Source organism: Trachymyrmex cornetzi, unplaced genomic scaffold, assembly GCF_001594075.2.
Source record: "Trachymyrmex cornetzi isolate Tcor2-1 unplaced genomic scaffold, Tcor1.1 scaffold279, whole genome shotgun sequence".
Lineage (NCBI taxonomy): Eukaryota > Metazoa > Arthropoda > Insecta > Hymenoptera > Formicidae > Trachymyrmex > Trachymyrmex cornetzi.
The window spans coordinates 284094-297217 of record NW_017297471.1 but is presented as its reverse complement, the minus strand read 5'-3'; the positions used below and the strand labels follow the sequence as shown (position 1 = coordinate 297217).

The 13124-nt window shown below is 31.3% G+C and overlaps 2 protein-coding genes across 6 annotated transcripts; both read right to left on the bottom strand.

The window, feature by feature from the left end:
- Nucleotides 1–3306, bottom strand: msl-3 (male-specific lethal 3). Of its 3 annotated transcripts, none has more exons than XM_018509032.1 (10): nt 2948–3306; nt 2540–2608; nt 2336–2445; nt 2070–2256; nt 1612–1773; nt 1096–1403; nt 792–1004; nt 388–584; nt 226–310; nt 1–132 (listed from the first exon to the last, which is right to left on the bottom strand). In XM_018509032.1, exons 1-10 carry the CDS (start codon nt 3047–3049, stop codon nt 60–62), a joined length of 1506 nt encoding a protein of 501 aa, XP_018364534.1. In that variant the 5' UTR covers nt 3050–3306; the 3' UTR covers nt 1–59. The 3 variants fall into 3 exon arrangements, with proteins under 3 accessions (XP_018364534.1, XP_018364535.1, XP_018364536.1); XM_018509033.1 differs by having other exon boundaries at nt 2070–2253; XM_018509034.1 differs by having other exon boundaries at nt 388–581; nt 2070–2253.
- A 3922-nt stretch (nt 3307–7228) lies between these two features.
- Nucleotides 7229–12779, bottom strand: Cds (CDP-diacylglycerol synthase). 3 transcript variants are annotated; one of them, XM_018509029.1, is made up of 11 exons: nt 12438–12779; nt 10226–10350; nt 10041–10137; nt 9770–9946; nt 9139–9341; nt 8899–9055; nt 8685–8837; nt 8480–8611; nt 8258–8392; nt 8052–8121; nt 7229–7259 (listed from the first exon to the last, which is right to left on the bottom strand). In XM_018509029.1, the coding sequence occupies exons 1-11, from the start codon at nt 12516–12518 to the stop codon at nt 7249–7251; spliced, it is 1341 nt and encodes a 446-aa protein (XP_018364531.1). In that variant the 5' UTR covers nt 12519–12779; the 3' UTR covers nt 7229–7248. The 3 variants fall into 3 exon arrangements, with proteins under 3 accessions (XP_018364531.1, XP_018364530.1, XP_018364532.1); XM_018509030.1 differs by lacking the exon at nt 7229–7259 and adding an exon at nt 7742–7806; XM_018509028.1 differs by lacking the exon at nt 7229–7259 and having other exon boundaries at nt 7736–8121.
- Between the last annotated feature and the right edge of the window lie 345 nt (nt 12780–13124).

The window sequence follows — 13124 nt, the reverse complement described above, 5'->3', positions numbered from 1 at the left end:
GTACTTGAGTATGTAATTATACATAAAATAAATATAAAATAATGTTAAACATTGCTAGTTTACGATATTGTTCGATTTTCCATTTGCATGTAAAATTGTTCTCCGAACCACTCTCTATGCATTTCCAAATAACTGTAAACATATTGCATAATTAATGTACTTTTATCATGAGATTGTGACATTTAATCATAAAAAAAAGTCGCCTCCACTGTAATTAATACATACCTTAAAAACATATCTAAATATTTTAAAAGCACTTTCAATTTTTTGCTGGATATATCTGTTGATTGTAATAACTCAGGTAATTTAACTGAAATTGAAAAATTCACATTATTTTTTATCATGCAAAGATTTTACAATTTTGCATGCTTCCGTAAAATAACTTACCAAATAATCTAGTTAAATGAATGGCACCGTAATAAGTGGAGGGACTTGGAATTTCGATTTGCCTTAGAGCTTGAGGCATTAACCTCCACTTATTCGATTGTTGAAGTAAACTGTTTACTTGAGCGGATGTAACAGGCGGCATTCTTAGCGTTACACCTCGCGGGCTAGAACAACGGGAACTTGTACTTGCTATGCTACTAAAACAAAACAATCATAAAAATATTATATCTAATTTTAAACAAAAGAAAAATTCAGAGAAAGCAATAATTCTTGTTACATCATGCAATTACAATTTTGATAAAAGAAAAGAGATATATACTCCCAGAGATAAGAGTTGTTAAAAATAAATTAATAACTTATATAAAATTTCGGTAACAAGAAGTTTGAAGCAATTCGATTATTACCTTGATAAATTGCCACCATCCTGCTTTCCTTCGTCGTAAGACCTTAATTGCCGGCTTTCATCTGCAGAGCTTACACGACACGATCGCAATCTTCGCTTAGAATTGTTTAAAGGTTTACATGAATTGTCCATTTCTGAATCATGTTCTTGAAAAGGAGGTAAATGAGCATATTCCGCATCCTCAATTTCTTCTTTTGTCGATATTTCTAAATTCCTTTATAACACAGATGTTTATTTTATTAATATAAATGGCAAACCTCAATAGAACTCTTAATCTAATTATTATTGATAAAAAATGCATTTACTCAATTAATTCCTCCTTTGGGATAATGGTCGTTTGTTCGTTGTTTGATAAGGAAGATTTCAGAGAATCATATTGTTCCTTTTCTTGCCTGTACAAGAGGAGATGAGGTAATGTGAAATCGAAATATATGCGTAAGCCATCCGCGACTTCTCTGCTTATATTCACTTCATTCAGTGCTTTTTCTATTGTATTATTCGTTTTATTACGCTGGGGTTTTTCTGGAATATTCGTCAACTGCGTCATAGTGAAATGCTGTACCCAGGATTCCAGAATATTTATCACAGTAGGTTGTGCAGGAAGTACAACAAGCTGAAATAAATATCGATAATATTTGCGTGATAAGTTAGATAATTTAAATTAAAAAATTAGTCATAATAGAAATTATAATCTGTATAAATTTAGATTAAAAAAATAAGGTAAAATGATTATAATAGATTTAAAATTTTAAAATATATTTTGCACTGTGACACATTATAATCCGTACATCTATTAATCTAGAAATTATTTTCTAACTTACCTTATTTTTATTAGTTATCAGGTCATAATCTTGCTCTAAAATCCGTTTTAATGTGCTGCCTATGTCAAGATCTGCCCGCCCCCCCCCGCCACTGTCTTCATCATCACTTGTTTCGCCCATATAATCAGAACTACTTTCTGTGTCTTCTTCTGTGTTTACTTCCTGTAAATTATATATACAATATAATTCCCATGGATCTTGCTTTATTACTTTTGCAGTCCTCGATTATCAATGTAGTATATGATATGAAGTTTAAGTCTTTTGCATAGTGTGACAACATTAATGATGTCACCTCACGACGTGACACCTAATAAATTTTCTTTTACCAATATTAGTGTAGATTTTTTAATTTCTGAGTTAGTTTCTTCTTCTATTATTACAGTATAAAATTTCTTAAGTACATATCTCATTGACTTTTTTTCATATTTGAAAAGAAAAATTGAAAAGGAGACATATACCTCTGTATCATAATCAGCATGTTGACCTGAACTACCATCCTCAGAAGATCCAGTCGTAGCCGATGTAGCTCGGCTACCACCGCTTCGTGCTCTACGACGAGGTTCTTGATGCTCTGTTTCAGTTAGACGTTCTGACATTTTGTGACTTCTCTTTTTACGTTCGCGGCGATATAAATAAGCACCGCTACTTCATTAAAAAAATATGTTGATTCTTAATTAATCACATTAAATTTGTATGTTTGTAACAGTTTTTTAGGAATACATACATGTGAAGCTGTGCTTTTTGTGCTAAATCTCGTTGAAGTTGACGATTCTCTTCTGTATCTTTAAGCACATATTCCTCTGTCACACAACGATCCCAAGATGAATTCCAACCCTTATATAATAATGAATTATATTTATTGTTTCCTTAAAATACTTTAATACAATTCATATAATTAATTAGTTTTAATCAAACTTTTTTAACTCACTTGGAAATGTATAAGGTATTCCACTGCTTTTCTACCTCTTTGATCTTTATTTACAATAACATCAAGCACCTGCAAATGATTTTATAATTCACTATAAAATATTAAAATAGTTATTTTTTTTATAATTGTTCTACAAACTTTTATACAATGATAAAGTATATTTATATCTATCTATACAATTTATTTCTACATTTCATAAATCTCTGATAGAATTTTCTAACCTTAAGTTACCTCTACTTTTGCAATATGTACTTCTTTCTTTGTAAAAGGTATCAATGTTTTTCGTTACGGCATTCAATTTGCATGTTACATTTATATTTACATATGTACAACAATACTTCTGTTAAACATGCAAATTGAATGCAAAGTATATGTATAGTATATATGCTAGCAATACATGGAAGTTACCTTTGAGTCGTACAACACTTTTGCCTTCGTGGGATCTGGTTCATAGCACAACACTTTTTCTCCGTCAGAAAATTTGAATTTTGGCCCTCGCGTTGACACCATCGTAAATTTTTAATGAAATGTAAGACGTAGGTATTTAAAATACATAAATTACCAGCATAACCTATACAGCGATCGGCCAAAAATAAACAACATTTGTGTATTTGATAGTAATATTGATTTTTTAGGTGACGTTACTTTAATCTTCACAAACTGTTCCGTTTGCAAACCTAATTAATTTGTTTAATTCACTGTCACTTCTAAAAGCGTCTTCCCGGCACGATTAGCGTTGTATCTTTCCCTCTCCGTCTGAAGTTGGCCGCTTCAGGCTTCAGGAACGCCATAGATAATTGTCATAAGCCCGTGTCACACCTACGCATTCGAGATCGAGGAATGCGAACTGAGAATTTAGAATTCAACGAGGAATTCAACCAATCAGTTGACCGTAATCCGTTTTGCTTCGATTAAAAGAATGTATTATATGTATTTTTTTAACAAAGTTAATAAAATAGGAAAAAATTACAGAGAGATTTTTCTATATATTATATTTTAAATCCAAAAAGTTTGGCGGCGATTCAGAACTCAGATAAAAAATTATTTCAATAAAAAGTAGACATGTTTAAAAAAAGTAAGATAAAATGAAAAAATTTTAATTTAAACTATAAAATATAATATATTATATTAAATATAAATATTGATCTTAATGAACTGTTTCACATATATCACAGTCAAAGTGTTAACTCAGTAAATATATACATTTGCTGTAGTCAATGACGTGCTATCTGGATACATTTACTCTACATGTAAATCGTACTATAGTAATATACATTTATTACACGTAAATGTATACATTAACTCAATAAGGATATAATATACATTTATTAAAATTAACACTGTAACTTTTCGGAAATAGAGAAAATAGAAAAAAAAGAAAAAAATTAGAAATACAAAATTTTAATTCTTCTATTCTGAAGTGCTATTCTTTTTAAATTCTTCTGCATTTTTTACTATATTTACAGGCCCGTATTCAGAACGCGCTTACAATGATGTTAGCGCGCTAACATACTATACTTTACGTCACGTATATTATAGAATTTCAGAGATAAATATGCGCTTTTATCGATAAAAGCGCGTTCTGAATACGGGCCATAGCGTTTTTCATTGGTAAAACTAGTGCGCACTCAGTGCACATTAAAGCTGTTGTATACTATTCTAATCTAAATATAAAAATGAGTATCTCAATTGATAAAATGCCCAAAATTTATTTTATCAAATAGCACAATAAAATGTATCAAATATTTCACGGTTTAATTCGTTTATATATTTTTATTAAACGTATATCTTTACGTCGAATTTTGTACAACGGCTTTAAAGTGCACTGAGTTCGTACTAGTTCTGCCATTGAAAAACGCCATTATATTACGAGTACATATGGCATTTTTCATTTATTTTCTCATTCGATCGCATGCACGTTTTCACTTGCATAAGATTAAAAAAAAAAAAGAAAGCTCACTAATTTTACAAAGATCGAGAAATTCAAATGTAATATAATAATCTAATATATATAAATGACAGTGAAATAAAATAATTCTATAATAGCGGAACGGTAAAGCAGTGAAAGTATAATAAAACATTCGTGTTTTATTATAACAGCATTAATCTTTCAGAATTTTATTTTTTATCGCTACATAAATATATCATCATATATTAAAACTTAAATTATCTTTTAACTCTAAAATTGTATATAATTTGTAACATATTTGTTTAAATAATTTCCATCTATACATTTATATATATATATCCTTTCTTTTATATTTTCTATTAAATAAATATACATATAGTATATATATATATTTGATCCATTCATCTGTCATTATATTTCTCTGATTAACACTAATGCCTCATAAGTTTTCGCTATAGAAACGTTTCATAAACGTTTCATAAACGTTTAAAAATAAAAAGAAATCTACAAACACAATGTTTTTAATTAGATACATTATATCCAGATAGCCAAGGCTACAGAGGCAGATTTTGAACAGAGAATGTTATCAATTTTTGTTGATAAAAGACAACAATTTCACAAAGAGTCTGTAATATCTGATGTCTGCAAATTACCACCAGAAATAGGACAAAGCTTGCTGACATGCTTTGCCACCAATCTTCTGCCAGAGCATGTCAGCAAACTTTGTTAACTGATCCTAAGCTTGCAAACACAAAGTGTTATTTGCTGCCAATGTGCCACCAAACTGCTAGCACCTTGCTATCTGGGATATGTTTTCTTCGTAAAATACGCTCGAAATTTTAATTGAAATAGCTTTGGTGTAGCGAACAAATAGAAGAATCGACACTGCAATATTTATCATCAGGCAATAATATAGCAATACTAAAACTAAAATCAAATCACGGAGCGATGAAGATGAATCGATTGCATGAACTGATAAAAATAATTGCAGATCTATTGAATTAAGCCAATTCGTTCGACACTAGCTATTTCAAGATATTAACAATATTTAGATTTGAGCATATTTTAGCAATACGTAACGCATATTGTTTATATTACACATAATTTATGTTAATTTAATCACAGAAAGCTAGTTTTGATTGTGCCACATCAATTCAATATACGTAATTTACGTAAGAATATTTATACTTATCAAGCATGATTGGCACAATTACGGATAGTGTTGGAACTAACTGGGAGCATAAATAAAATAATTTTCAATTAATATATGTCAAAAGAATTCATTCTTAATATTACTTCTCAATTAGCGTCAGTAGTAGATGTTTCTTGTCATAATGTATGGCAAGGCAAATTAGATATTAATTAATTTTGGTAGCCTGATCATAATTTTTATCAATTGTATAATACACCACAGAATTGTACCACTATACTAATACGAACATGATAAACACAATTCCATTTCCATTTATTAACTTTCTTTCCCTCCTTTCCAACTAGTAGAAATAATGATTAATAAATGGAGATTGATTTTGTCTAAATAATTTTATATAATCTTTCTTTCTCGCTATGTGCTATATATATATTTATATATATATATATAAATAAATATCGCAATGTTTTGAAGTTTAGCATTATGGATATAACATAAGTACTACAATCACGGTTGCAATGGCTAAATAATTTCTGCCATATTATACGATTCACGAATAACAAGCAGTTTCTTACAAATGTATAATAGTAAGTTTTTGTAAATTGGCAAGATTTTGCACACAATTGTTTTGTACGAAATATGCGTACTTGTATATACATTTATACGGTAGGAAAATTTTGAGATCTTTATTTAAATGCGATATCCAACACTGATGGACTCGGAATACATATCGAATCACTAATATAGCTCAAATTATTTCTCGTACAAAAACCAAAAGGTTCTTGAAAGTTACGATCATTTTGAAAATATATTCTTTTCTTTTATAAAATACTTTACATTATTACTTCCATCCACTCTTATTTTATACACAGATAACAATTTTATTTTTAAGAATGTTTAACACGTTTTAGATAATTTTTTAATTTTCCAGATATATAAAACTTTCAGGAATTTTCAAGACTTTCTGAGAATTCGGTTTTAAAAACAATTTGAACCTTTACACGTGATTGAAAATAATGTTCAACTATACAATTGTTAAAAATTTTCAAGAAACGAATCGTTTATCATTATTCAACATTTGCCGCTTGAAGTTTTTAGGTACTCGTATATCTCAGTGATAATAAAAACAACGATAATCGTATAAAATATAAATACAAATAGCTTGATTACAATATAATCTAGAGATAATGACTAATCTTTTATTTTACTATCGCTAAACGAATATGATATATCCGACATAAAAAGAAGAAAGCATAATGCTAAACTTCTAAGTAGAACCGTTTTACCCAACAACATTAACGACACTACGTGTACGTAACATACGATTACGTTAATAGGGTATTTTTCCTTATACATAGCAATTATAAACATAATAAAATCATCATTTAATACATATCGAAAAAGGATGCCTTTCATTGAAACAAAGATTACTTATAGAATTAACATTTTTACAACAATTTTACATAAAAGAACAAATGTATGATGCATATATACAAACGAAATTCATTTCTATTGTATAGGATTTTAAATGCAATTACAATGTGATTACAAATAGAAACTATTGAGATCTGCGTATTATAAGTAAAAATATCTCGTTTAAATAGAATATATGTATTGCATAAAAATATCATTTGGTTCTCTTGGTCTGTATTATGTAATATCTAATAAAAAACGATAAATAAGCGTTTTTAAAAAATGGAGGAATTTTGCAATAAATGCTGCTATGTATAACACAGGATCTTCATAATACGACTTTCTTTGGTTAATCCTTTTTTAGACAAAAATATCTCATATTTTTAGCAATGCTGTAGTTTAATATAAACTACCGCATTTGACCGAAATTTGACTATCTAATATGGAATGCACGAAAATAGTTAAAATTATGATAGATCTATCCAACTGATTACTCTTAGGCCAGAGTTAATCACAGTGTGTAACATATTACAATTTTATTTCAATATTCGTAACGTGCATTGTGTTTTGATGTTATATAAATAAACGAATTCTTAATAATATGAAATACATAAAGGACTAAATATGTTAAAGAAGACGCTCTTTTTCAAATATATCAAAATTCATCATCTTTATTTTTAATAAAAAATAAAATAAAATACAAAATAAAATAAAAAAAAAATCTATCTCATCTCTGGCCACGTTAATTTTCAATTAGACAGTCCTATCACAGTTATGATATGACCCCTTATATGCCTAAAAATTACAAAATAATTCATCGTCACAGTTTAACAAATAATTATAATTATATATATTCGATACTGATTGCATTGTCATCTGTGTATAACATCATATAAAATATTAGAAAAGATGTTCGAAGGAATCTTTCCTAGTATTTTTTTTAAATCGATAAAATCATCCCTGCAGCGGTTTTTTTTGCCATTAAATACATTTTTAACTTAAAAAATATTAATTTTATTTAAAAACTTAATTTAGCATACCCCTATTTTCCAATGAATCTCTTAGTGTTTGGAAAAGTTGCAATTGTTGCTCTGGCTTCAGGCTATAAACCTAAATTGAAAGATACATAAAGAATTATGCTTACTTATTTCTTGTCGTATTATAATTTATAATACGAAGAAAAAATTAATATTGCTTATACTATAAAAACTTATACTAAGTAAACAACTTTATTTATTTAGTTTACCTGCTGTAACAGCTTTTGAGGCGATGCAGTATGGATAAATGAAGAAATATAGACATTCACGAATGTTGCCATTAAATACTGACAATCGAATCTATCCATTATTCCACCATGACCAGGAATTATATCACCAAAGTCCTGCAAAGTATAAGAAGAAAACGATAATTGTGTCAACAATTTTTTAATATGCTAATTTACAAGTCAATTAACGTAATGCTCAATTACCTTGATCTTAAACGCTCGTTTGAAACCGCTAGCAAAGAATCCTCCAAACGGGCCAATTACAGAACTGAATATTGACAGCGATAGCGAATGTAAAATAAATGGATATATCGTCAAGGTAGATTTTCCATTTAACTGCACATATTGAAAAATCATTGAGCATTCATCATTGTACGATTAAAACATTCCGTATATAAGAATTTATTACCATTCTTGATATCACTTGAAGACTGCTTGGCAATGTATACTCTTGTGGTTGGAATAAACTCGACGGTTCGCAATCCATAGTCATTCTTCCTAGAGCTTCGCTGTACTCAATAGGACAGACGAAATAGCGGTACTGACACATGGTGTAGGACATCTAAACAACAATATTACATTAGCACATGATAATTATGACATTATTTTCATTTTTTAATTACCAGTAATCCAAGTATGACAGTCGAAATACCACCACCAATAAAGCCCTCCCAAGTCTTCTTCGGGGACAATTTTATTAATGGTGTTCGTCCAAAAAAGAAACCAAACATATATGCCATTACATCGTTTATGACAATCATACTGACAGGTACGATGAACCTGAACACAATCGACATAAATAATAGAATAGATATTTAACTTATATGTAGCATAATAATAGTTTTGATAGATAATATACATACCATATCAACCCTTCAAATATATTCTGGATGATAAGATAACTCTGTGTCACAACAATAAGTAACGCAACGTGCGTCCAAGCAAACAGAGAGAACTGCTTCATATAATATTTTTTCACAAGTGAGAGTACAAACCATACGAAGCCAACAATGTAAAGACAGAATGAGATAAATCGATGGTATGTAACGAGCACACGTAGATATCCCTAAGGACAATAAAAGTTGTAGTTATTACTTAAATTACACACGTCAAGTGTGTATAATGTTCACACTAATTTAAGATATTCTTAATATTGTTCTTATTATTTTCTCCATTCTCTATTGTATCTACATAAAATATCTTTAATAAAGAAGCCTCACACAGAATGATGAAGCCATAACAAAAGTATTGAGATAATGCTTGTCGAGGCTTTGTTATTGATTTAAACTAATGCTATTGATGATATATAGATGCATTTTAGAAATGGTCTTTTCTCTTTCTGAAAACATCACAATTAAGTAGAATAATAACAATAAAATTTTATACCACCACGTAACTTTTAGAAATTACACAACTCGTTGTGGGAATCAATGTTTTTTTTTTTAAATAAATTTCGTGATTCTATGTGATCCGGATTGGAAGAGTAATACTTACTGTTCGATTAATCACCACCGCAAAGTAATCCATTAAATTTTCTCCATAGAAAAAGTAATTCGAGGTTATCAAAAAATACCATGATAAAGATCTGAACCATGGTAGACCATGGATCCTATATACAGCGTATCCGATATTAATGATTTCTTCGAAGCATTTCACTTGTACAATCAACGTCTATAGAAAGAAATAAAAATATATTATTTTACATATATACACACATAAAAATATCGTATTAACGAATAGTATGAATATTTTGATGGAAACTTACTGTAATCATCAATGCCAATGGACCCCCATAAATAATGAGACAAAACCCAGCTATCATAAACCAAGTGAAAATGGTTCTAATTATCCAATTTCGCCAGCTGTAAGGAACAACAACGACAAGTTCGAAAAATTCATATAGAATTACGATAAAATTATTGTACAAAAGGAGAAATGTGAATGTTTTACCGATCTGGAAGACCGGAGAGAACGGAACTTAAAACATGTGGGGTATGGTCAGTTCCTTGAGGTAAAGCCTTTGCTAATTCCTCTACTTCCAATTTCGCATCATCTTCGGATTCAACATCTTCTTTCTGAGGAAAAACAAAAAAAACTGTTAGTATAAATTTACTGAATGTAAAAACAATTTTTAATTTTGTTCAAAATTTGGTTAAAAAATACCTATTTAACCTGTCTGCAATCATATTTTTATTCATTTCGTTCAGTACAAAATTTTCTATTGATTTCAAACGCTTTAAAAAAATGTGGAAAAACTCAGGGTTGTATTTTTCAACATCTCTATTACATTATTAAATAAAAAAATAATAATAATGTAATGAGTGGCAATTAGAATTATACAACACGGTGAGTGACTTGCAAATATTTAATTAAATTTAAATTAATACATTACTAAAAAGATCATTTTGGCATTATCTTCAGCGATATTGTATAAAACAGAAGTATACATACAAACATACAATTTTTAACAAGATAGAGGAGGGGAGAGATTGGACTTCGTTCTCCTTTATTTCGAAGAAATTTGAAAGTAAAATTTTGCTTGTGCCAAAAAAATTCAGATTACAAACGGAGAATTAAATAAAGAAAAGAATGGAAAAAAAACAGAATTGCAAAGAACAGAACACGTGTTACGTGGAAATTAAATATTCGCGACAATTAAAATGCATCGAGGACACGCGAGGGCACATTTTCTAATTAAAAAAACATTGGATAAACGTCACGATTGTCGCGGAATGAGGCACGAAGGAGAGACAAAGGAATGTGACTGTGACAAGCAGCATGCAAAAGGTTAAAGGTTTCTCTCATTTTTTTCATCCCCCGTGGGATGAGAGATCCTCTCCAGTCTTGTGAGCCTCATACGATTCAAAGCTCGACTTCGCTCTTTAACGGAGAAATCATCGCGCCGTTATATCTCCCGCTCCTTTTAACCCATGACAACCCGGATCTCTCGCTTCTCGGCTGATCTACTCCAAAACAGTCCCCCCAATCCCCAACCCCCCTAAGAGGATTAATGAAAGTGCTGCGTGTTATGTGCGAATGAATAGATATCGCGAGCGCGTTTACGCACTTGGACTTGGTTTTTTAGCTGAGCTCGCACAGTTCATTTCTCCTCGTTTCTTTCTGCATTGAAGAAAAAAAAAAGAAAAGATAAATCATATAAGAAGTTCCGCTATAATAACGCCCATTTCTATCATATAGATTAACTTTAATTGCCTTTAATTTACTCCTCGTCTTTTTTTAATTGTTAAAACTAGAATAATATATAAATACAAAATATAAATTAGATTAAGATTCAAGTTAATCTACATTTTGGTAAAAATTTAGAAATAGACATAAAAAGAACATATCTCATGTCACATGGGGTGTTTTCTATTTGGTGTCACAAGTCAACACAAGCATTGTTCTATCCATGATGTAAGTTTTCTTACATCATAGTTCTCTCTTATTGAAATGAAATGCTAAGAAAGATAAAAATGACATTTGTGTCAACTTGTGTCGCTTTTTATCAATGTTTTTTTTCTACCAATGTAAATTAACTTTAATCTTGGTTTAATTTATTCCTTATCTTTCTCTAATTTTTAGAACTAGAAAAAGATAAAAAGTAATTAGTTAAATTGAAATTAAAGTTAATCTACATTGACACAACGTTCATTTCTACCAATGTAGATTAACTTTAATCTCGGCTTAGTTTTCTCCTTATCCTTCTCTAATTCTTAGAACTAGAAAAAGATAAAAAGCAATTAAAGTTAATCTATATTGGCAGAGAATTAGAAGAAGATAAAAAGTAATTGTTTAAACCTAGATTAAAGTTAATAATCTATATCGGTAGAGAAGGCATAAATGGAAAGCACTCATATCATATGACGCGTATACGCGAGGCGCCGCGACGCGCGGCGTCGGATAAGCGCGCGCGATGTATTGGTAGCTGTCAAATACGTCGCATCAACAAATAACCGTTTATTGAGCCAACGGCGCAGATCGATAGCCGTCGAGGGCATAAACATTGACGGAGTATGGATGCATACCGGAGAATATCTTCCGGAAACCGCGGCATAATAGAAAAGAGAGCGAGCGAGCGAGCGAGCGAGAGAGAGAGAGAGAGAGAGAGGGAGGAAAAGAGGAAAAAGAGAGGAAGGAAGAAATGTCGCGAGTTTCTTTTTACCTGATCGTCGCTGACGTCTCGCGACGCCGCTGCCGACGATGTCGCGTCGCCGACGGTTGTTCTCTTGCGCACCTCCGACATCGCTCCGCGATCGCCGAGGTAAAGTCCGCGCGGACGCGACGGAGACGTGAACAGTGAACTCTCGAGAAACGTTAATATACGTGAGCGCGCGCACGCGACCGCGTATTTACATATTTTAAGGAGTCAGACGAGTGCGGGAGCGGACGTGACAGGCGCGCGTCGCATCACATCACATCACGTCGCGTCGCGTTGCGTCACACTTGTGCCGACTGCCGCTTGTTCGAGGCGAACTGCGAACAGCGGATTACGAAGGGAATGTAGGGGATAAAAGACTCGTCGCTCGTCGGCGACGGGGCCGACGGGGCCGACGGGAAGGAAGGGAAATTGAGCTCGGGCGAGCTCGGGATACTTCGGTTAATCAATGACAATATTGTCGCAGTCATCGACGTACGAACGTACATAGATTTGTCGGTCGTGTCGTCGCAGTGGAAGCGTTTGAAATATGATGAATGATCGTGTATGACACGTGGAAAGGTCTTTTTTTTTATCGATTAATGCCCGTTTCCAGCAATGCAGATTAATTTTTATGGTTAAGTTTAGGCTGATCTCATTCGGCGCTTTTGCATAAAACGAAAGAATCGGGTGGCACCTAGTTGGACACGGCTC

Coding starts and splice junctions, on each gene's coding strand:
- msl-3 (XM_018509032.1), bottom strand. CDS start 3,049: ATGGTGTCAACGCGAGGGCCAAAATTCAAATTTTCTGACGGAGAAAAA. Junction 1,774..2,069: donor ATGCTGATTATGATACAGAG/GTATATGTCTCC, acceptor TATAATTTACAG/GAAGTAAACACAGAAGAAGA. Junction 1,404..1,611: donor TGATAACTAATAAAAATAAG/GTAAGTTAGAAA, acceptor TATTTATTTCAG/CTTGTTGTACTTCCTGCACA.
- Cds (XM_018509028.1), bottom strand. CDS start 12,518: ATGTCGGAGGTGCGCAAGAGAACAACCGTCGGCGACGCGACATCGTCG. Junction 8,838..8,898: donor CTGTCATACTTGGATTACTG/GTAATTAAAAAA, acceptor ATTGTTGTTTAG/ATGTCCTACACCATGTGTCA. Junction 8,612..8,684: donor TTCAAGTGATATCAAGAATG/GTAATAAATTCT, acceptor CAATATGTGCAG/TTAAATGGAAAATCTACCTT.